Raw genomic sequence first — 24,197 nt, 5'->3', positions numbered from 1 at the left:
AACCATTCGGTGAAGCAGCTGGACCAGTCCGAAGCAGGTAAGTCTTCTACATGCTGGATGAAGGTCTCCACTGCAGCTTCCAGTGACTCAAAACGTATACCATGCATCTTGTGCTTGATTTGTGGGAACACAAAGAAGTTCTAGGTGGCCAGGACTAGACTGTACGGTGGATGAACAAGCTCCTGGATGCATTCATGGGCCAGGAAATCCTCCACTGTCCTGGACTTGTGGGCAGGTGAATTGTCATGATGGAGAAAGGCACCACGAGTGCGAGTTCTTGGACTGCCCCTGGAAATAGCTTCCAGCATTTCGCGGCAGGCATTGGTTGGCGTACCAGTCCCCAGTGACAGTGCACTGTTGCATGAGTGATACAGTAGCTGCATGACCAGTCCTGGCCACAGAAACAGTCACCATCTGCTTGGCCACGCTGCGCCCACGTCGGAACTTCTGTGGTGGCGCACCTCCAACTGGGGTCCACTGGGCCGATTGTTGTTTGGACTCGAGGCTGAAACTGTAGATCCAAAATTCATTGCCACTGATGATTTCCCAGCCAGAGTTGAAGCAACCACCATCAAGCTTGGCCAGCATGTTGCCACATCAAGTCATCCTAGCCTCCTTCTGCCTGTGAGTCAGCTGATGGGGCACCCAGCGCTCAGAAACTGCTCAGGCCAAGCTTTTCGTGGAGTATCAAGTGGATGGATCCCGATGAGATGCCCATCTCCTTCTCTAACTGGGCCACAGTCACCATGGTGTCCACCTCAACTATGGCCTGCACGGCAGCAACATTATCCTCGGTAATGGCAGTCACAGCTCAGCTGCAGCGCTCCTAGTCTTCCGGTAACCATCTCCAGCTCCGAAATTCTGCGAATTCCACTCAAACACAGTGGTTCGGCACGGGGTTTCCTCGCCAAAAGCAGGTCGGTCAAAACTCTCTTGCTGTCGCAGACCACTCTTGTAGTTGTAAAAGATCATGGCTCTCCAGTGGCCTCTGTTGAGCTACATAATGAGTTTGTGAAGGAAGTGAACAAGCTGACTTCGGTGTGCAGTACTTATATACGATTCTGTGCCCTGAAATTTCACAAGAACTTTAGTCAGAGATTACATTTCACAACCAGTCAGATTGTGTCTACTCTACCTATGCACTGCACATCCAGAGACTTATTGCCCACCCCTCGTACAATAACTATTTACAGTAGTACCACATTATGGTATCCGGTCTAAATATCTACGGTAAAAAGGTAGACAATTTCTTGACAGACACAAGATGTTAGACAGGCAATAGGTCAACAGGGACAAAAAGGTCTACATGCAAATGGTCGATACTTTTTTTTTTTTTTTTTTTATAGGGTTAGGCACTTACCGGGGGGTTAGGGTTAGGCACTAAAAGGGACGGTCAGGGTCAGGCACCTACCCCGATGGTTAGGCACCAAGGGGAGGGTTAGGGTGAAGATTAGGGTTAGAAAACAACCCCAAAAAAACATGTTGACCATTTTCATGTCTACCTTTTGTACATGTCGACCTGTTGTCCCTGGGTAGAGGTGACAGGCAGTAATGACAGGGAAAAGCAGTGGGTGAGAGGGAGGGGTGACAGGGAGATGCAGTGGGTGCCCGACACATTATACCACACTGTAGTGCCCACACAGTGCACTCACCAGCAGCACCCACAGGCAGCCAGCAGAGCAGCAGTCACAGCCTTACAATGAGTCACACCCATGAGGCTGCGCTGCTGCTGGATCAGAGGAGCATGTGATGGGCTCTTCCAATCAGAGCTCAGCACATGCTCATCTGACCCCACTACAGAGACTACTGGGATTTATTACCCAGTAGTGCACTGCAGTGCTGAGCCTGACTGCACTTTGCTCCGGTCCCCTGCGTGTAGCTGCCGGCAGGGTCAGTCACAGCCTTGATGACTGCCCGGCAAGCAGCTGCACTGTACCTGCCATACAGGCAGTGTGGACCCCTATATTGCAGCGGGCCCCGGTGTAGTACATCGGCTGCACCACCGGTAGTTCCGCCCCTGGATATAATAATATGTACTGTATTTCTAAACAAGTAGATAAATGGTGCGTCACTCACTCAATAAATAGACATACACAAACGATAATTCAACGTTTGTGTTCTTGACACTATCATCAGGATACATGGTATCCTGATGATCATGTCAAGAACACTGAAACGTTGAATTATCGTTTGTGTATGTCTATTTATTGAGCTGAGTTCCGCACCGTTTAGCTACTATCACCATTGTTTGTGAGGGCATCGGCCAGAGCTACACCACTACTACTTGGGTGTGCTGGACCTTTTCATGGACTATTTCTAAATAAGGTTATATTTTTTGTTAAATGATCAGTAAAATCTGGGACCAGTCATTCTCCACATTCAATGTTTTAGTGCTTGTGCTATGGAACTATGGCCCTCATTCAGAGCCGTACGCTCTGAGCAGAGCGCACGCTCTGAATGAGGGCCGCCCTCCATAATTCTGGAGCGTCCTCCTGGACGCTCGTATAGCTGTGGGTCACCACCCACAGCCTATACGAGCGTGCAGTTTGATGGTCGTGACCATCGCGACCATCGAAACTGCGAGCCGGAGCCTGCGGTTGAGGTTTTCAACCGCAAGGCCCGGAGTAATTTTGGCTCTATCAGAGCCAAAATCACTCCCACTGACATCACTAGTGATGTCAGTGGGCCGGCTTCTGACGGTAGGCGTTCCCTTGGGAACGCCCCTGTCAGGGAGGCACGCCCACCAAAGGGGGCGTGCTGTCAATCAACATCGACAGCACGCCCCCTTTGATCAGACACAACGTGCGAAGGACTTTCCTTCGCTCGTCGCGTCTGGCGCATGCGCACGACGGAGCTCCCGCCGTCGTGCGCATGCGCAGTGCACAACATCGACCCACTTGCGAGCGGACAGCCGCTTGCGAGTGGGTCTGAATCAGGCCCTATGTCCTTATTTCACATGATCTAAAATCTTAATTGAGCCAAATTAAATGAAATATCAGCCAAAAGATAGTGCGTGTCCCTAGTGGCCACATCATGGAACAGTATTTGCTAGGCTTATTAATATTTCACCAACACAAACATTACCTATTGTCAAAAAAATGAAGGTGCTTTGCCTGCAATTAATACCTTAATGTAAACCAATCATTACCGTTTGTGTGTCTAATCACTTTTGCTGTATTTTTCTTTAGTTTCCGGACCCTGCCTCCATGTGTTGAGTAAAGCTCTATACCCCAGATGTGTGCAATAGTATTTTAAATCATATATATTTGCAGCTGTGCTTCCAGATGTCTCACATTAATGATATGTCCTTTTAGGTTCTCTCTTAGTGGACCATGCTGCATGGGCAGGGGCAACAGATGCAACATCGGCATATTGTGCTCAACGGTAATTATGTAGAACTCATCAACTCTTAAAGCAGATCTAGAAGCAGTAGAGAAATGTGATCAGAAGTAATTGTAATCTGTGTCTTTGGTCTCTTCCAGATGGAGTGAACAGGAGCTGTGTCCTGTGAGTAAGGCTGAAGCTTCTGGGTGCTATGATTCACATGCAGCATCCATGGACAAACAGCTAGTGTATGAAAAAAGTCCCCTGTTATTGGGGAAACTATAGGACATTTTAATTCCATTCAGTTTATATGGAATACCTGATTAATTTTTAGACAATATACGCATTGATCTATATGATAACTAGTGTGCTATACCAATTAATCTAGTTATAAACAGATTAATTTTATTTTCTAGAAGCATCTAATTTGATAATTTTCATAACTTTAATATTGTTATAGCCACCATTAATTTAACGCTGCATACATAATTAAGAAGATTGGGAAAAAGAGACAGGCCCATTTTTTTTCTAAAATGTCATTATTAATGACATTATAAAAACTTGAACTGGTTGTGAAAGGTGACACCCATATTAGATTTAGATGTATTAGATCGATCGATCTATCCCTGAAAGAGTTTAGGAACCTGTGCTATAAAGTGGTATTCCTGTCCTGAAAGAACAAAAATAGGCTACTTGGGGGGAGATGTATCAATCCTTCAATAGAGGACAGGTGGAAAAGTTACTGATCCGCTGCTACCTATCATTTTATAGAATGCACTTGATAAATTATAGCTACGAGCTGATTGGTTGCTTTAGGCAACTTCTCCACTTGTCCTTTTTAGAAGATTTGATAAATTTCCCACTTAAAAGCTACATGGTTTTGTATTATGGGTGCATCATACCTCCTTGTTAATAATGTGCTGTGCCGGTGAGCACACAGTGCAGGAATTACATAAACTAATATTAGTGCAAATGTGCTGATAAGACTGATTGATACAAAATATTAATCCAAAACTATAAATAACATAAAAAAGGATTACTTATATCCCTTTCACACCAAAATGCTAGGTCCGACCTGTGTCACAAGTGGCTTAGACCCCTTTCACACTGCACCTTGGACTCAGGTTATTCCCAGGTACGACCTTGTTCACACTTTATCCGCGTCAACCCTGCAACACTTGTGTGTGTCATTACAAATGGACATTTTTCAGGCTCAGAAAGATGAGGTCATAAAAAGTGGGTGGTGACTACTTCACAGCCACCAATCAACTCATTTTAGATCAAATGACCCAGGTTGCCCTTTCACATAGCACCATTACCTGGGTCAGTGCCGGGTTCGACCCTGGTAGCTACCAGGGTTGGATTCCCAGGTAACACAAACCAAGTTGACCCTTTCACAACAAACCTGGACCTTGATTGCCCCAGCAATAACCCAGGTTAAAAGTTTGGTGTGAAAGGGGTAGTAGCTACTTTAAGAAATGTTTTGGTACCAGGTTAGATTTTCTGGGGTTGAGAAATAATTAAAAGTTTAATTCAATTAATTCAGCAGACTGCACTTAAAACAGCAAATACTGGACAGTGAAATATTTACAGTGAATATTAAAAAAAATTCAATCCTTTTTATTTATTTATTTTTTTTACATCAGAGCGTCGAAAGGATTTATTAAGAAAGTCTTACCAGCAATCAACACAGGATACTCTGTAATGCCATAAAACCAGTGCTCGAAGTGTGCCGGTATACAACGATATGGTACACCAGCACTTCAAGCACCAAGCCCTGCTGTGTCGCTCGCCAGCAGACGTCCATGGATGTAAAGACAAATATGGCACTGTCTGCGAGCCAGTTGGAACTCGCAGACCGGCCGCCAATCAGGAGCCACTGTAGCAGCAGCAGCTCCTGATTGGCTCGCGAGCAAGCACCAGATTTGAAATGACAGCGACGTGGTGCATTACTATGTGGCATAATGAGTAAGGGGCATTTATATCGGGTGGCATCATTTGTACTACAAATTTTGTAGAGGGCATAACTGTGTGGCATCATTTGTAAAGGGCATTACTGTGTGGCATAATGTGTAAGGGGCATTACTGTGTGTACATTTTCCTGTACCTAAAAATGCTGGAAAGACTTTAATTTGATGAAAAACACTTGCTTGCTTTCATTATTCATCCGTTAATAAAAATTGCAAAACACAGATATTTAATACTTTTTAAGAACCTCCAGTAACTTTCCTCATGGCCACTAACAAACTTCTATATGGTCCTGCTGTCGCAGTTGACAATTTTTGGGGGTCAGGGGGGTTTCTCTACTTTTTCATGCTCTTCTCCCAGTTCGGTTTTTGTACAAAATTTACACACCATCACTGCGAGTAGCGCAAATTGACATTTCTAATTGGATTGCTCGTTTCTCGGGTGTGTGCATGTGTGAAGTGTGCAAGTTTCATGAAATAAACTTGCATTTGCAAACTCGCAATTGGATCGAGCCCTTAAAATGATGGCAATTGTAAATCTGCGAGTGCAATGATTTTAAAATTGATGATCTCCAAACGTATAGAGCTCTAGCACAGTTGCAAAAAATAATGGCTATATATGAAGTGTCCAAATGTACATATTTGCTGGAGACTAACAGCTGTCAATGCAATGCAGGTGCCTCTACCAGGTATTTAAACAAAGGGGAGGAAGCATACATATGTAATCATATGTAATATATGTATATGTAATCATTTATAATCTGTGTTAATTTTGTAAAATAAAAAGTAAGTCGTTTGACATTGCTGAGTATTTTGAGTTGATCAGTGGTAAAAATTCCCCCCAAAAATTAATTTTGGTAAAATAAATGAAATATCAAAAAATGCCAAAGGGGGTGAATACATTTTATAACGGCTGTATACTGGAAGCTCACGCAGATGCGCCAGGCTACCTGACATGTCATCTGGACTCATGCCTGTGTGTTGTCTTGTCTGCTACCATAGAGATTTCTGATTAACCACAACTGTTGTATTTGAGTGCTGTAATGCATGATCCTCAAGTGATAACATACAGTCATTGGGGTATATATTTCCAGTAATGAGCATAAGACAAGTACACAGTGACACAGAACCAGACTTGTCATGAGTTGGGCGAGAAATGATTGTCATATAAGGGCTTTATAAAGAGAACACACCTCCAAGCGGACTTCCATTTTCCTCATCCACAGCAGGTTGAATGATATTGTTTATAATTTGAATAATGCTACATTTATACTGCATATTATATTTGTATGATATATTGTGCCTTACGTCTCTGCTTGGTCAGAGAACCTTTACTTCATGTAATCTGTTCATTGTCCCTTATTTGCAACAAGCATTCTAAGAAATAAATGATGTGACTAAAGCTACCACAAGAACTATGATTTACATTTACATGGATAGTTGCAGATAAATAGAGCAAATACACTGTGTGTTTATGGCTACATGCGTACTCACACACAAATGATTAATGAGGGAACACCAAAGCTGACCAAAACACAGGATCAATATCCATTTTTGCCTCACATGTAGCTGGACAAATTAGATGACATCCAGCTCCTTAATATTGAATAGGCTAGGATGGGGAACAGGAGTGTCAGCTGGGAGAGAAGGGAGGAGAAAGCTGTGTATCACACTAGGAGACAGGGTATGTAGTCAGGAAGCCAGCGGTCGAAATGCCGACCGCCGACTGTCAAATCCCAGCATGGGATTAATGATAGGCGTTGAAATCCCCACGCCTATCCTTATCCACCCGCCGAAATCCTAACGCCCGGCATACCGAATGAAGATAAGCCGGGTGGCAGAAACGGACAGCCGCGGTTTAGGTTAAGCACTCCCGGGGGGGACTTAGGGTCAGGCTAGGGGAATGGGGGGTTAGGGTTAGGCACCCCACCGGGAGGGTTAGGTTTACGGTGCGGCGAGGGGGGGGTTAAGGTTAGGCACTAGGGGGGGTGGGGAGGTTAGGGTTAGACACCCCTAAAGGGGGTTATGGGGGGGGAGGGTTAGGTGTAGTTAAATTACTTACCCTGTCGGGATCTTCTGTTGCCGATCTTCCGAAGTCGGGATTTGAACCTCCGGACTTGGGTCCGGCGGGATTACATACCGATCCCGGAGACAGGTATTGGGAATAGGGCAAATGAAACAGAAGAGAAGTAAAAAGAAGCGGGGGAAACTTGTAATACAATTTAGTGCTAAAGGGTGGGATCTCTATGCTAGTCTGTTGTGTACTAGGAACTTTCTTACCTCTGGTCAGGTAGAAATTCTTTAAGTTTAACAATGATCTGTTACATTTAAATGAGATTACTCTAAAATGAGGTTCTCTTTGTATAGCCACACCAGCTATGGATGGGAGTATCAGGAACATAGCACTGGCAGCCCCTTACCTATGTGGCCGTGGTCTGTAAATGTGCACATGCGTGGGATTGCGATCCTGCGTATGCTCACAAATTAACAAGCCGGCCGACTTCTAGAGACTGCATTGGTTGCTTAGAAGCTTGGTAGGGCTGCCGTGACATGCACTGAATACACTGCCTCATAATGTCGACAGTTGTTAAGATATCGTCAGGCAACATGTCGACATTCTCAGAAAATCGACGTGAAGCGTCGACATTGTTAGAATGTCTACATCAGGGTTAGGCTGCAGGATGGGAGGAGTACGGTTAGGTAGGGACAGGGTAGGTATACTCATTGGAACAGCCACTGTCAGCTGTCTGTGCCGGAAGTCACAGCCACATGACCGCCAAGACCCAGAAGACGGCGTTGCAGCCGGCCGGAGTGATATGTAGACATTCTAACATGTCGACATTTCATCAGTGTCTACATGATGAATATTGACATTATGATCATGTTGACATTCTCATGTACCATTATGAGTCTTTAAATTGTGTTTCCACTATTGACATACTGGAGGACCTTGTGTGTAAAAATTTAAAGAACTTTGGCCATTAGGATGCTTTCATTTAACGGTCTAAACCACTCTCCCACGCTTTGTGTATCTGGGCACAGAGATGTAAAAGTTCTCACGGAGTAATATGCCAAGGGAGGGAAAAGAATATTTTGCTTCTTGAGCCTCTATACACTATACAAAGGGGTTGTAACGTTTTCCAAGAATGAGTTTGTTGCCAATGTCCACAGGGAGTGTCTAATCTGAAAATATGGTCACAATCCCCGATCTTCGGTGATCGACAGGATACAGCATGTTCAATTTTAATCAAATTATTTAATTTGTTTGAATAATGGCCCCTCCTATGTTCATCAAAAAGAAACAGAAGAGAATCCATGCTACTGGATGCTAGATAAGTAAACCCGCAAACAACTGATCATATCTCAGATGTCAAGCACCACCTCCTTGGTATTCTTATGATGGTGACATAAGGGTGGCACAGCTTCTGGTTAAAAAGGAACCCAGACACCATGTTGGGACTTTAAGGAAACGGAAATTGCATATGGACAAAATGTTTTGTCGTTTTACTACTTTGCGCGTCTAATCTTGCAGACACTTTCTTGGATGCATGCTCATTTTTTTTCCAAGAAATACATAAAGCAAGTGGCTTTGTTATACAGGATTTTTTTCTTCTGTCTGGCTGGACATATTACCATGTAGCACACAGGACCCTACTCGTGAAGCATCACTTTCACTGTAAAGTACCTCAGTCATACATCTTTATGGGGATCTAAGTCCGGCGGTTCAAATCCCGACACCGGAAGACTAGAAGTGAAGATCCTGATGAGATAAGTAAATTAACTAACCCTCCTTTAGGGGTGCTTAACCCTAACCTCCCCCCTGTAAGTGCCTAAACCTAACCCCCCCTCCCCACAGCCTAACCCTTACAGGGGGGGCCCTGACCTCCCCCCGGGATACCTAAGCCTAACCCCCCCCTTCCCGTAGCCTAACCCTCCTGGGGGGGTGCCTAACCCTAAGTCCTCCCCCCCTTTGCCCGGCTTACTTTCGTTTGGTATGCCGGGCGTTGGGCTCCCGGCATAGGGATAATGATAGGCGTCGGGATTTTGACACCTATCATTAGACCCCTGCAGGGATTTGACAGTCCGGAAGCCGGCAGTCGGCATTTTAACAGTCTGCTTCCTGACTACATACAGCTGGAAAGGTATTACTGGGATAATATTAGCCAATCCACATGGAGTATTAATCAAGCTAAGTTCCTCAGTGTTCTAAAGCATACACACACTATTTATTAACTGTTTCACAAACACCAATTACCTTACTGGCTGACCATGGTTATACAAGAAATGTTTATACGGTATATCTATATTTGTTCTCCACTAATCTTATAGAATGATGTATACATATATTTAGATCCTTAAGGTGTCCATAGTTACTTTAACTTGATAATACCCATTACGTTTATTTAAAGTTTTTATTTTATGTATTTTAATTGTTCTTGTGATGTTTAGGCTATATGATGCAATTAATAAATATATATAAAAAGTCAAAAATCCACTGCACTCGCCACTCTCAGATTTGGGGTGCAAACCTGCACTCGCCATTTCCAGGCCTGGGGTGCAAAGTGGCCTGTGACCACATTGCTTAAATAAATAAAAACAGAAAACTCAGTACTCACCATTTTTAAATCACTTACAATAATACATAAATAATGGGGGTTTGGTTCATGGATTGATCAATGCATTTAAGACTGCAGCCCACATCACGGGACCCCATTTCTCTGCAGGTCATACACTATCCATCATACTTATGGAAACCTGGTAGCTGCTATCACAGAGTTTAAACTGAAAACATGTTAACTGGTTTAAAGCTCACCTGACAACTAACTTATGGCTTTTCAAGGCAAGGTAGTCACCAAACAGACGTATGACGGATAGTGTAGGACCTGCAGAGAAATGGGGTCCCGTGGTGTGGGCTGCAGGCTTAAATACATTGATCAATCCATGAACCAAACCCCCATTATTTATGTATTATTATGAGTGATTTCAAAATGGTGAGTGCTGAGTTTTCTGTATGTATATATGTAGCAGAAGATTGCAGCGCCAGTTGGGTGCAAGTCCCTCTATGTAATAATTTCTCAAAATGTGTGTCTTTTATCTCACACTTGTGTATCCTTTTGAAACAATAATGTGAAACAGTTATCGTGCACCCCCCAACCATGTGAGTGTCAGCTCAACCAGCAAAATAATGTAGCAGTGGTGATCTGTTACATATACAAAATATAAAAAATGCAAGAACTGGCATAGAGCGCCTCACGTGCTTATATAACTTAATATGAAATACATGTGATTATAAACCTTAAAATATAAAGTGATCTGTACAACTAAAGTGCTTAATGCAGGGATAGCAATATTAAATGACCATAATCTTAAAATACATGTGACCTATTATAACCTTTAGGATGAAAGCGATCTGTACAACTAAAGTCCTAATGCAGAGATCCTTCAAAAATCAATAGCTGTATTAAATGACAATAATATTTCATAAAAATGCAACAGTGCATAAATAACTTAAGGTGCAAATTGATGAAAGTGCAAAGAGCTCATTTAAAATTACATAAATTAATTTTGATCAGACACAACAATAATATCCTCCCACATGAAGGATAAAAGACATAAAAACCATGAACAATATATATATTGTTCATGGTTCTTATGTATATATAGTAGCTATAAATTTATCAGAATAAATAGAGATAAAAATGTGTAGCTTATCTGATAAAAAAATGGCAAGTTCATGAATGGAAAGAGAATAGGAGCCTCCAACGCGTTTCGTCCATGTCCTGGACTTCAAGGGATATATATATAGTCCAAATGTTCCGGCACTCCACTTAAAGAATCCAGGCAATAAGCCCAAACTTGCTCCGGTGCCCTCCCCGGGGGACAGCACCCCCAATAGATACAGGAGATGTGACAGGCGGCACTCGGGAGTCAGATAAATATAAATACCCCCAACAGAGGGATTTTATTGTGAGTCAGTCAACGTTTCGGGGTTCGACACCCTTCCTCAGGACAACAACTTAAAAACAGCGCTCAAAAAGTAAAACTTAAATACATTTTTTAAACACACCCCCGTCCCTCCATGTATGTGTTCTGGTTCAAGTTCTGAGACAGGTTATCAGCTGCACTACAGAGCTCAGCATTGCCATTGTCTTTCCGTTGTTATCCTGCTCTATTACTGCTATTCCATTCTACGCTACACCATTTGGTTTACTTCTTTTTTTTTTCTTCTACAGTTGTCAACTGCACCGTTACAGTCTATCCTTACCGGAACCCCATTACGCCGCAGGGCTCAACCACACTCCGGACCTTCATCACGTCACAGGGCTCAACCCTGCTCTGGACCTTCCTCACATCGCAGGGCTCAACCCTGCTCTGGACCTTCCTCACATCGCAGGGCTCAACCCTGCACTGGACCTTCATCACATCGCAGGGCTCAACCCTGCTCCAGACCTTCATCCTGCCGCAGGGCTCAATCGTGCTCCAGATCTTTCTACTGAAGGGCTCAACCCAGTTCCGGATCTCCACCACGTCTCATGGCTCAACCATGTTTCGGATCCTCATCACGTCTCAGGGCTCAACCCTGTTCCGGACCCTCATCATGCAGGGCTCAACCCTGCTCTGGATCTTCATTACGTCTCAGCGCTTAACCTCATTACGGATCTTGTTACATCTCAGGGCTCAACCCTGCTCTGGACCTCCTTCGCGATAGAGGGCTCAACCCTGTTATTGACGTCCATTCTATCCTGAGGCCCTAGCCTCGTGTCGGACTCGGGGTTTCACCCCACACCAGTTCAGTGTGTACTTCGAACTTTGCTTCTCACAGGGGCATACCCCTGCACCTGTTAGTGCATGTCATGAACTTTGTGTTATTGAGATTTAATGTGGAACTTTGCCATACAGTTTTTGTTCTTGAATAAATTCTATTTACTTTTATTTCATGCTAGTGATATTTCAAAAGGTCATTCCTAAAACCACCTCAGTTCATACTACCTAGTAAGCCTGACTCTTCCCAAGAGTCTCAAGTGTCTGTAGCCGTGACAGTTTGCAGAGACCTAAATATGAACCCGGATCTGGAACAGGCTACTGGGGTACAGGTGCTCCAGGGTTTGACTGCCCATCTGGAAGTACAGGAAAATACACAAGTTCAAGTTTTGCAATGTTTACAGGATCTTTCTACACGTTTGGATAAATTTAAGATACCCTCTACGAATGCATCAGTGGTTTCTGCTTCTCATTTAAGTCTACCAACTCCAACGTCTACCGACTCAGTAATCCAAAAGCCTGCAGAGGATTTCTCAACCAATGTGAGATTCATTTTGAGATATTACCGCAAATTTTTCCACCAGTTGTATTAAAGTAGCTTATATAATGTCATTATTGTCTGGTACTGCTCTTGAATGGGCCTCTCCTTTATGGGAGAGAAATGATGCTTTAATGTCTAATTACCAAGCTTTTGTTTCTACTTTTAAGAGCATATTTGACGAACCTGGAAGATCAGTGGCCGCATCTGTGGACATTTTGCGATTGAAACAGGAAACATCTCTAGTTGGTCAGTATGTGGTTCGTTTTCAAACTATAGTGGCAGAACTTAAGTGGAATAATGAAGCATTAAGAGCAGCCTATTGGAATGGTCTTTCTGAGAAACTTAAAGATGCGTTAGTGACTCGGGATCTTCCTGAGAATTTGGATGAGTTGATTTAATTGACTATTAAAATTTATTTGCGGATGCGAGAACGAGGGGTTCAGAGGAGTCGTACTGAGCATACTAAAATTTCTCTTCCCCAGTCTCGTTCCTTTCATGGTACAACTGATGAACCTATGCAAATTAATAAATCTAAGTTATCTGAAGTAGAGAAGCAACGTAGGAGGCATTTGAATTTGTGTTTGTACTGTGTGTCCTCTGAACATTTTTTGGCAATAAGGTCGGGAAACGGTCATCCCTAGTTGATGGAGGGGAAGTCAAACTAGGGGTTCTCTTAAAGATTGTTGATTGTTTAATCTCTGTTGGTATTCCTGATTTTGGTTCTTCGTGTCAAGTGTTTTCTGCCTTGGTAGATTCTGGAGCAGCTGGCAACTTTATTTCGTCTTCATTGGTTCAAGAGTTGCAGATTCCTGTTGTCAGATTATCCCGTTCTCTTTCCCTCTCTGCAGTGAATGGGACTAGAATTTCTAATGGATATGTTACGCATCAAACAAAGTCTATGAAGCTGAGGGTTGGAGCTTTGCATTAAGAAAGTTTAGAGTTGGTGGTTTTACCTACTTCTATGTATGATATAGTTCTTGGTTTACCATGGTTAACTCTTCATAACACTCATATTGATTGGACTTGTTCTCAAATCCTTTCTTGGAGTTCTAAATGCAAACTAAATTGTTTGATTCCTGTTGTTCGATTGGCTGAAGTAAAAGTAGATGTTCCACCTTCTCTCCCACAGCCTTATGAGTTTGCTGATGTCTTTTCTGAACAGGCGGCAGACGTATTTCCACCGGATCGTCCCTGGGATTGTCCTATTGAACTTATTCCTGGTAAAGTGCCAACCAAAGGTCGAGTATACCCTCTCTCTGTCCCTGAAACTCAAGCCATGTTGAAGTATGTGCAAGACAACCTGCAGAAGGGGTTCAACAGGCCTTCCTCGTCTCCCGCTGGAGCGGGATTCTTTTTTGTAAAGTAAAAAGATGGTGGACTTCGTCCATGTATCGAGTTTCGAGGTCTAAATAAGATCACGGTAAAAAAATAAATATCCTATGCCTCTTATTACAGAGCTGTTCGACAGTGTTAAGCGGTCTCGACTGTTTACTAAACTTGACTTAAGGGGAGCTTATAATTTGGTCAGAATTAAAGAAAGAGATGAGTGGAAAACTGCGTTTAATACCCGAGATGGTCATTATGAAAAGCTTGATATGCCTTTTGGCTTATGTAATGCTCCCGCAGTGTTCCAGGAGTTTGTGAACAAAATTTTCCGAGATATACTTTATCAGTTTATTTTTTATTTTGATGACATTTTAATTTTTTCCAGGAATCTTCCTGATCATCGTATTCGTGTCAAAGAGGTACTAAGTCGTCTTCGGGCTAATAAGCTTTAAGGTAAGATCTCTAAGTGTGTTTTTACACACTTATTGAAAATGTAACATGTGCGGCACTCAGAGGCTTCAATAATGAGTGCCGCACATGTTACATTTTCTAGTTACAGCGTGTCCACACTAGACACATTTATGCTGGCAACAGGGTGAAGTAGACATTGATAATTATTGAGTGCCGGCTATCTGGATTGTATATGCATACACACACACACACACACATTATAGATTCCATCTCCTCATTTAAGCATATAATCATGTTTTTATATTTTTTCTTTGCTTGCATCACTACTATGCAACATGCTAACCTGCATTTTAAGACTTTTGGCCTCTTCTGTGGGTTGACTATTATATTATAGAATACACAAACAAAAGGCGCTAACCTTCTAGGTAATTGTGGCTCACAATAAAAATAGCAAAAGTCAATTGACAGCAGCCCCTATACAGGTTGGGGAATGTATATAATATATATATATATATATATATATAAGGGGTGAGCGGGTTCGGATTTCTGAAATCCGAGCCCCCCCGATCCGAGGCCGATCAGAGTCAGGCTCGACTTTTCCCGCCTGACTCGGATCTGAAATCGAGGCAAAACGTCATCATCCCGCCTTCCGGGTCTAGCGGGTTTTGGATCCTATATAAGGTACCCGCGTCGGCGCCATTTTCTCACTCGGCTGTGGACAGTGAAGAGGGAGGATGGGAGTTAGGGCTGGCTGGGCTGTGTAGTGTAGTGCAGAGTAGTGTTGTGCTGTACTGAGCTGTGCTACTGTTGTCCATAGGGCTGTGTCCACTACTTCAAAGTCCATAGGGGCTGGCTGGACTGTGTTGTGCAGTCAGTTGTCCATAGGGGCCACTCCAAAGTCCTGTGCAGTGTCCCAGTCCTAAAGGGGTGCTGTAGTGTTGTCCAGGGGGTGCTCTGTCCGTCAGGGGTGCTCCCCCCAAGTGCTAAAAAAAAATATTTTTTTTCTGTGTTTGTGAATTGTGTGCGCAGTAGCTGCACGTGCATCAACAAAGTAGTGCCAAGCGTGCGCCTGTGTCATAAGTAAAGGGCCGGCTGGCTTGACCGTTAAAGGGTGCTGTAACCCCCAAAGTACACTCCAAACCAAATAAAAAAATATTTTCTGTGTTTGTGAATTGTGTGCGCAGTAGCCGCACGTGCATCAACAAAGTGGTGCCAAGCGTGCGCCTGTGTCATAAGTAAAGAGCCGGCTGGCTCATTTCTTAAAGGGTGGTGTAACCCACAAAGTGCACTACTCTCCAGCAAAAATCAAAAAATTATTTTCTGTGTTTGTGTGCGCCTTAGCCGCACGTATATATCAATATAACATAAATGGAGGACCAAACTTTCTCCGATAAAAATAAAATAGGGAAAGATCAAGAACCACTTCCTCCTAGTGCTGTTGCTGCTGCTGGGAGTTGTTCATCATCCCAGAGAGGAAGTAGGAACACCACTACTTTTACTAAACAATTGACCCTCCAACAGTCCCTAGCGATGAGGATGAAGTACGACAGCAGTCATCCTGAAGCAAAACGTATAACTGAGGCCTTGACTGCTATGTTGGTGTTAGACGTGCGTCCGATATCCGCCATTAGTGCAGTGGGATTTAGACAATTGATGGAGGTAGTGTGTCCCCGGTTCCAAATCCCATCTAGATTCCACCTGCATCCTCAAAGCAGCAGAGACAAGCGTGCGTCTGGTGGTGTAACCCTCAAAGTGCGCTCCACAAACAATATAAAAATTTTTTTTTTTTTCTGTCTTTGTGAAATGTGTGGGCTGTAGCTGCACCTGCATCCTTAAAGCAGCAGCGACAAGCGTGCGTCTGTCTGTTAAAGGATTACATCGGTGACAGCATCCAAGTAGGCATGTCAGACAGTCCGTACCTGTACTGGCAGGAAAGAGAGGCAATTTGGAGGCCCCTGTACAAACTGGCTCTATTTTACCTGAGTTGCCCCCCCTCCAGTGTGTACTCCGAAAGAGTGTTTAGTGCAGCCGGGAACCTTGTCAGCGAAAGGCGTAGGAGGTTGCTTCCACAAAATGTGGAGAAGATGATGTTCATAAAATGAATTATCAACTCTTCCAGGGAGACCAGCCTCCAGAACGTACAGAGGGACCTGTGGTGGTGGATTCCAGCGGGGACGAATTAATACTCTGTGAGGATGAGGATGTACACAACACTGAAGAGGGTGAGGAATCGGAGGATGAGGAGGATGAGGACGACATCTTGCCTCCGTAGAGCCAGTTTGTGATTAATTGCCAGCTTGTTTTGTGGGGGCCCAAACGAACCAATCATTTCAGCCACAGTCGTGTGGCAGACCCTGGCGCTGAAATGTTTGGTTTGTTAAAAGTGTGCATGTCCTGTTTATACAACATAAGGGTGGGTGGGAGGGCCCAAGGACAATTCCATCTTGCACCTCTTTTTTTTCTTTGCATTATGTACTGTTTGGGGCCTAGTTTTTCAAACTGCCATCCTGTCTGCCACTGCAGTGTCACTCCTAGATGGACCACGTGTTTGTGCCGCCCACTCGTATCTCTTAGCATAGTCATCCAGCTACCTCGGTGCAACCTTTTGGATATAAAAACACTATTGTGAGGTGTTCAGAATAGACTGGAAATGAGTGGAAATTAAGGTTATTGAGGTTAATAATAGCATAGGAGCAGAAAAACCCACAAATTCTGTGATTTTAGCTGTTTTAAAAAAAATACAGATCCAAAACACAAAACCCAGAACCCAAAACACGGAAGGGTGGTTTTGGCAAAACCAATCCAGATCCAAAACACGAAGAAAGATCCAGATCCAAAACACGAAAAGTGGCCGGTGCACACCCCTAATATAAATTATATATATATATATATATATATATATATATATATATATATTCTCAAATAAGAATACTAATAAGTATGAACAAAAATAAACAAATAGATAAAAAATTAAATATAAAAGAACAGAAAACACCCAACAGGAAACAGACTGAATAATTATGGACCCAGCAAAATAGACTAACTCATCTGTGCAATCCAGAAAACATAACCTGTTGAGGTTACTTCAGGATTGGACTTGAAACCCCCTCATGTATATTGATCCAGAATATTGAAAATATTCCACATAATATTAACCCTAGGCACATTTTACGGAAAAATGTATCATAGAAATTACCACTCCCTGGACTTCCTTAACAGGCTTCCAGCATGTTCTCTGGTTCAGCTCCATCACTGACCCGGCCAGTCTGGCTTACGTGTATGTAATGCAGCCTCCAGATTGTGCCTTCATCATATGACTTTGTCAGGGAACCCGGCACTCTTGTATGGAGGGATTTCTGCAATCTTCCATGCCAAGACAAAAGCAAGAAATGCAGCAGAATCCAATATGCTGCGGAAAGGGAATCCCCTGCCTTCTCCACTCAGTCTGCAGAACTTACAAGCTGCACAAGACACACTGGCAGACAAGGTATTCCCTTGTCCTGATATACCAGTTCCTTATTGGGACAGGTATAGGCAATAAGGAATGCTATGAGTCCAGAGCACTGATAATAAAAATCAGATGCACTGCCTCACACAGTCAGTCTTGGAAGCAGAACATAAATTAGGAGATGTGTTCTAAGATGAAGCAACTTTATAAACATCATCAACTAAATTACAGCACTTACATCACCAAATCTGGAATAAACTGGATGATCTAGAAAACTGATCGCGCCACAGCAATCTCAGGATAGTGGCATTATCAGAATCTGTTAAGGGATCATGACTTTCTGATTTTGTACATAGCATCTTGCCATCTTTGCTACGGATTCAAAATATTTGTACCGATGTGGTGATCGAAAGATTCTATTGCGTTGGTCCGCAGAGAAGTTATCCTGGAGCTCGCCCACGAGTAGTTTTCTTCAGATGCCTTAATTACTTACATAGAGCAGCATTTTGGATAGCGTCTCGCAAACAGGACAACCTGCAGTGGAATGAGAATAACATTTTCATCTTCCAAGATTGTTCTGCAGAACTCACTAAGGCTAAAAAAGCTAGATTGATCTGCAGTGGCCACAAATTTGCTCTATTATACTGTGCAAGATTGCAGATTTATGATGGTTCCCCATATGTGGACTTCACCATACCAGCTGATGCTGAAGCATATCTGCAGAAGGAAGACGTTGCATCTACCCACGGAGATGATTCTGAGATGACTTAAGACTATACCCGGTTTAGTTGGTTTGGCCATTATTTATACTCACGAGATGCACATTTTTTGACCTTTGACTGTATATTGGTCAAATTTCCTGACTGCATTCTCTCTGTGTGTGTTTGGAAACCATTACACCGAATTATAAAATAAAAAAATAAAAAAAGAGATGATTTATGTGCTTATCTGTTAAATCCTTTTCTTCGATTCTATAATCGGGTATAGGTTGGTGGAAAGGAATCTGGGCACCACACAGTTAACTTTGTCAGGCACAGCCCAGGCTCCTCCTTCCCCCTATATCCCAGCCACAGGCCACCTCAGTTAAGGTAACAAGCCTAAGACAAGCAAGGAGAAGAAGGAAGACCGGCACGCACTCAGGTCCAAGCTCACAAGATAAGTGACAAAGAGATCCAAAAACAGAGCAAGCTCCACAAACCAGGTCCATCAGGGTGGAAGCCCTGTTTCCCCTACGGAATTGAAGAAAAGGATTTAACAGGTAAGCACATAAATCTCCTTTTCTTCTTCCTCCATAGCGGACACGGGATGTAGTCGGTATCCCGCCGTGCGGGATGCAGACGGTCTAAATACTGGAGTCGAAATCCCAACAGGATGGGATCCCGGCACCAGTATCCTGACTGCCGGCATCCCAGAGGTAAGTATCGGGGTGTGAGGGTGAGGTTAGGGTGCAAGGTTAGGCACTAGGGGGAAGGCTAGGGGTTAGGCACCGGGGAGGGAGGGTTAGGATTATGGTATGGGGAGGTTGGGGTTAGGAAAACACTTACCGTTGTTCTTTATGGATTTACTTGGATTCTGCCTGTCAGGATGCCGGGATTTCATACCCAACCCGGTACACAGGCTTTATGCTGTGATGTCCCAAAGCTAATCCCCTAAGGAGAGGATGCTCCTGGGCTGCGCTAAGAACCCTTCGACCGAAAAGCAGCATCAGGTGTGGTGAAGGTAGCAAAGGAATATCATTTCAGGAATATATTGGCAAAATACCACATGGCTGCCCTACACAGCTGCTCACCACGTCGTACTGCCCACGAAGTTCCCACCGATCGGGTTGATTGAGCCCTCACCACGGATGGTACAGGAAGATCCACCACAGCATAAGCGTGGTGAATAGTCAAACATATCCATCTGGCCAGGGTCTTAGATGCTGGCCAGCCCCATTTGCAAAAGTCATACAGGACAAAGAGCGCATCTGTTCTACGCAGGTCCTTTGTCCTATCTACATAAATCCGGGGGGCCCGCACAACATCCAGAGAGGCTTCCTCCGGAGAAGAACCCGGAACCTGGAAAGCGGGAACCACAATCTCTTGATTGATGTGAAACATGGAAACAACCTTAGGAAGGTATTCTAGTCGCGTTCAAAGGACAGCTATGTCCTTGTGAAAGATCAGATACGGAGAACCACAGGTTAAAGCGCGCTCAAGTTCAACACCCGTCGGGCAGAAGCTATGTCCAGGAGGAAGACAGTCTTCCAGGTAAGCCAAGAAATGTCCACAGTATTCAAGGGCTCAAAAGGCAAAGCCTGCAGGGCCCTAAGAACCAGAAACAAATTCCAAAGGAGCCACCGGCAGTACAAACTTGGGTTGTACATGGAGGATCCCTTGCAGGAAAGTCCGAACATCAGGCAACAGCGCAATCTGTTTCTGAAAGAGGACCGGAAGAGCTGAAACATGCACTTTCAGTGAGGCAAGGCGAAGGCCCAAATTCAGCCCTGCCTGCAAAAAAGAAAGAATTCGAGAAAGTTAAAATGACCTTGGGTTAAGATTTCTAGTTGAACTACAGTCAAAGCAAGTCCTCCAAACTCTACGGTAAACTCTAGCTGAAGAGGGCTTACGGACATTAAACATAGTGTTAGTGAGTGACTTGGAGAATTCTTTAGCTCTTAAGACGGATGTCTCAAGAGCCGCCCCGTCAAAACGAGACGGGCCAGATCCGGATGCAAGCAAGGACCCAGAGACACAAAATCTGGCCGCAGTACAAGATGCAGCGGAAGGTTTACCGAGAGGCTCTGAACGTCTGCGTACCACGCACTTCATGGCCAATTAGGAGCCACTAGGATAACCCGGCCTCCCTCCAACTTCAATTTGCAGAAGACCAGAGGTATCAGACAGATTGGAGGGAAGATGTACAGGAGCGAGAAGGTCCACTGGACTGCCAAAGCATCCACCAGAAAGGCCTTTGGATCTCTGGTGTGAAAGCAATACCTCAGAACCTAGTGATTGTGCCAGGATGCCATCATGTTGATGTCTGGCAAACCCCAGCGAAGAACCAGGAGTTGAAAGACATATGCCCGAATGAACGTCCTAACGGCTTAGGAAGTCCGCTTCCCAATTTTGCACCCCAGGAATGTAAACTGCCGGCAGCGACGGAAGATGCCTCTCCACCCACCAGAGATTACAATTTACTTCCCTCATGGCACCTCGACTGAGTGCTTCCCTGATGATTTATGTAGGGGAAAGTCATTGCATTGTCGAACTGTTCCTGTACTGGGCGACCACGCAGGTATGGCAAGGCCCGACAAAGTGCTCTGAAAACTACTGGGAGTTCCATAACTTTGATCGGCAACTGACTCTTCAAATCAGACTGTAGACCCTGAGAGGTCTGCTGACAGGAAACTGCCCCACACCCCCGAAGACTTGCATTGGTGGTGAGGAGGACCCAGTCATGAACCCAAAAGGAACGTTCCCTGACCAGATTGGACTCCTGGAGCCACCATAACCGGGAATGACTAACCTCCTGTGAAAGAATAATCATCTGGGACTTGAGCTGAAGATTAAATTTGTTTCACCGGGCTAGAATCTCCAATTGTAGAAGCCAGGAATTAAACTGGGTATGTTGAAGGTGGAGACTAGAGAGCCCAGCACCTGCATGCAAGAATGAATTAACACCCAACAGTGCTGCAAGAACAACTGAATCCTGAACTGCAAGTTCTGAACCTTGTCTGCCAGGAGGAACACCCGCTGAATCTTGGAGTTCAGCAAGGCCCCCAAGTGCACCATCTCTTGAGAGGGAGTAAGAGAAGATTTCTTCCAATTGATGACCCAACCATGAGCCTGGAGAAGATCCATAGTGACTCAGATGTCCTCCCTGAGAATCAGGAGAAGCAAGTCGTCCAGATATGGAAAAATGAATTCCCCTGCTCCGAAAATGAGCTGCCATGACTTTCGTGAACACACGGGGAGCCGTGAAAAGTCCAAATGGCAAAGAACAAATCTGGAAATGATGCTCCTGGATCTCAAACCTGAGGAATCGCTGATGACTGAGATGGATGGGAACATGTAAATAAGCATCCTGGATGTCCAGGGAAGCCATGAAGTCCCCTGGATCCATGACTAGAATAATGGAGAGGAGTGATTCCATTCGTAACTTGGGAATCCTCAAGTACCTGTTGAGAGACTGCAAGTTGAGAATTGGTCGTAATGACCCATTCGGCTTCTGGACCAAAAACATTTTGGCATGAAACTAAGAGCCCCGCTGAGACACGGAATCCGGAACAAATTATTTAGGAGGCCAGAAAAGAGTGAATGGATTCCCTTAAAGCTCCTGCTTTCTCCCAATCCCCAGGCCCTCTTACCCAGGCGTCCTCCGTGGTCACCTTCCAAACTTTGGAAAAACAAAAAAGAAGCCGGCCTCCCATCCTGGGAACCCCCAGGGGGTGGCCTGCCCAGTCATGCAGGCGGCTTGTCAGCTGGATTAGCAGTGGGCCGTCTGGAGGCCCAGGGCTGCTTACCTGCTGGTTTAGAACCTTTGGCAAGGAACTCTGGAACCTAGAGACTGACAACCCCATGGCCTTACCCTACGGATGAAAGGCCCGAAAATTAGATTGCGACAAAGGAGCTGCCCCAGAAGGCAGAAAAGCTGTCCTAGATGCCGCCACTGTAGCCACTATTTGTCCAATTCTGGACCAAAGAGAACATCTCTAGAAAAGGGGAGAACCTCAAGAGCCTTCTTAGACTCAGAATCTGCTGGCAAGGAATGAAGCCAGGGGACCCTCCTGGCAGACACTGAAGAGGCCAACACCTTGGACGTTAATGTACCAGTGTCTATGGCAGTCTCCCCAATATTAGAAGCCACCTGCCAGACATGCTCTACGAGAGACAAAAGATCATTCCTGTGGGCACCAAACATAAGGCCAACCTCCAGGGCATCAACCCAGCTACTGATAGCCTTAGCTAAGAAGCAAGGGCTGGGCAAGCTACTGCGCCCGCATTGGAGTAAATAGACTTGAGATAATTCTCTAACTTCCTATCTGTCGTATCCTTAAGTGATTCTGACTTAGGAAGAGCAGTATTCTTAACCAAGCGGGTAAAATGCACATCAACCGGGGGAGGAGATTCCCATCTAGTGCGATCGGCACCCGGCAGAGGTAAAAAGAAGTAATATGCTCGGAAACTGGAAAGCGCTTATTAGGGTGAGACCAAACTTCCGCCAAAAGATCCTCAAGCTGCACTGATGAAGGAAATTTCGACACTGCCGTCCTTTGCCGTTTAAATATTGCAGCATTGGATACAGGTGCTGTTTCCACATCCTTGATTAGTAAAACAGGTTGAACTGCCTTAATCAAGGAAACCACATCCACCTGAGGCTGGGAATTCTCTGGGATAGACGAAGATTCCCGATAACCACCGATAGATGATCTTCCAGATTAGAAGGAACATAGGAGTCAGATTCAATGTCAGACAAAGGTGTAAACCTGTCCCTCTTAGTAGGCCTATGCTTAATAGTGCATATCCAGCATCTGTTTGAAGGACTCATGGCCTGATTCACTATGGATCGATATTCTGCTTATACACACGCACCACAGTTGCTAACATCCGCGGTGCTATTTAAATGTTTGCATTCACATTGCGATCGCATCCTAAACATGTCGCCCACTTCCCCTTACTCACATCCGTATACTAGGGGAACATAGCGAAACCATCGGTAACATCAGACCCATATGCACACTTGCACAAGCCCTGACCTTACTCAGAAATTGCTACTAGCCACGCACACTATTATTGCGCTTATAGCCACAAAGTGGCTAATTTAAGCACGTCCTTGCAATGGGGTTGAAACGCACTTGCATACTTGTGTTCGCACAACCACCCATTCCCCCCTGCCCACAAACAGCACTTCCTGTCAATCACTGTGCTCTGGGTATGTGTAGCCTCAGCAATCTGTTCCCATCGCAATTGCTAGTTCATGCATGCGCACTGCAATGCATACACAGAGCACAAACATCAACCGGTTGCGTGCGTATTAGCATCTGCGCTCCTTGCTGAATCAGGCCCTCAAACACCTGTGCTAATCCCTGAACTGACTGCGTAAGTACTGCATCCAAGGAGGTTCCATAGCAGCAGGCAACAACTGGGATGGCATCACATTAGAACCGTGGGCCTGCCACCGCAGGCACTACCACAGGAGCGGAGAGTCTATACACTACTTGTAGTATTACCTGTGACAGTGAGGGAATCCAAGCAGGTTCCTGGCTAGCAGTCACAGCTGAGAGGGCCTCCTGCTGTGAGGTAGTAAAACAGCGAACACAGAAACCATCATGCTCCGGTACCTGTGTGGAAACCACAGAAGCACCCACCTCCTTGGGAGCGTTACCCTTGGAAGACCTAACTCAGAATCCCAGGAGAACCCCACTCACCAAAGCAAG

The 24,197-nt window shown here is 44.6% G+C and overlaps 1 protein-coding gene across 1 annotated transcript in view; it reads left to right on the top strand.

Moving 5' to 3' along the window:
* Positions 1-6,697, top strand: part of LOC148509203 (acyl-CoA dehydrogenase family member 11-like) — a 34,058-nt gene extending 27,361 nt beyond the window's left edge. The window contains exons 14-15 of the mRNA XM_088443541.1: positions 3,315-3,384; positions 3,483-6,697. Of these exons, the coding sequence (XP_088299667.1) occupies positions 3,315-3,384; positions 3,483-3,609 (197 nt within the window). The 3' untranslated portion in view covers positions 3,610-6,697. The remainder of the gene's footprint in view (positions 1-3,314; positions 3,385-3,482) is intronic.
* Positions 6,698-24,197: the final 17,500 nt, after the last annotated feature.

Source organism: Taudactylus pleione, unplaced genomic scaffold (genome assembly GCF_031769625.1).
Source record: "Taudactylus pleione unplaced genomic scaffold, aTauple2 ptg000330l, whole genome shotgun sequence".
Lineage (NCBI taxonomy): Eukaryota > Metazoa > Chordata > Amphibia > Anura > Myobatrachidae > Taudactylus > Taudactylus pleione.
This window is presented reverse-complemented; position numbering and strand designations above follow the sequence as displayed.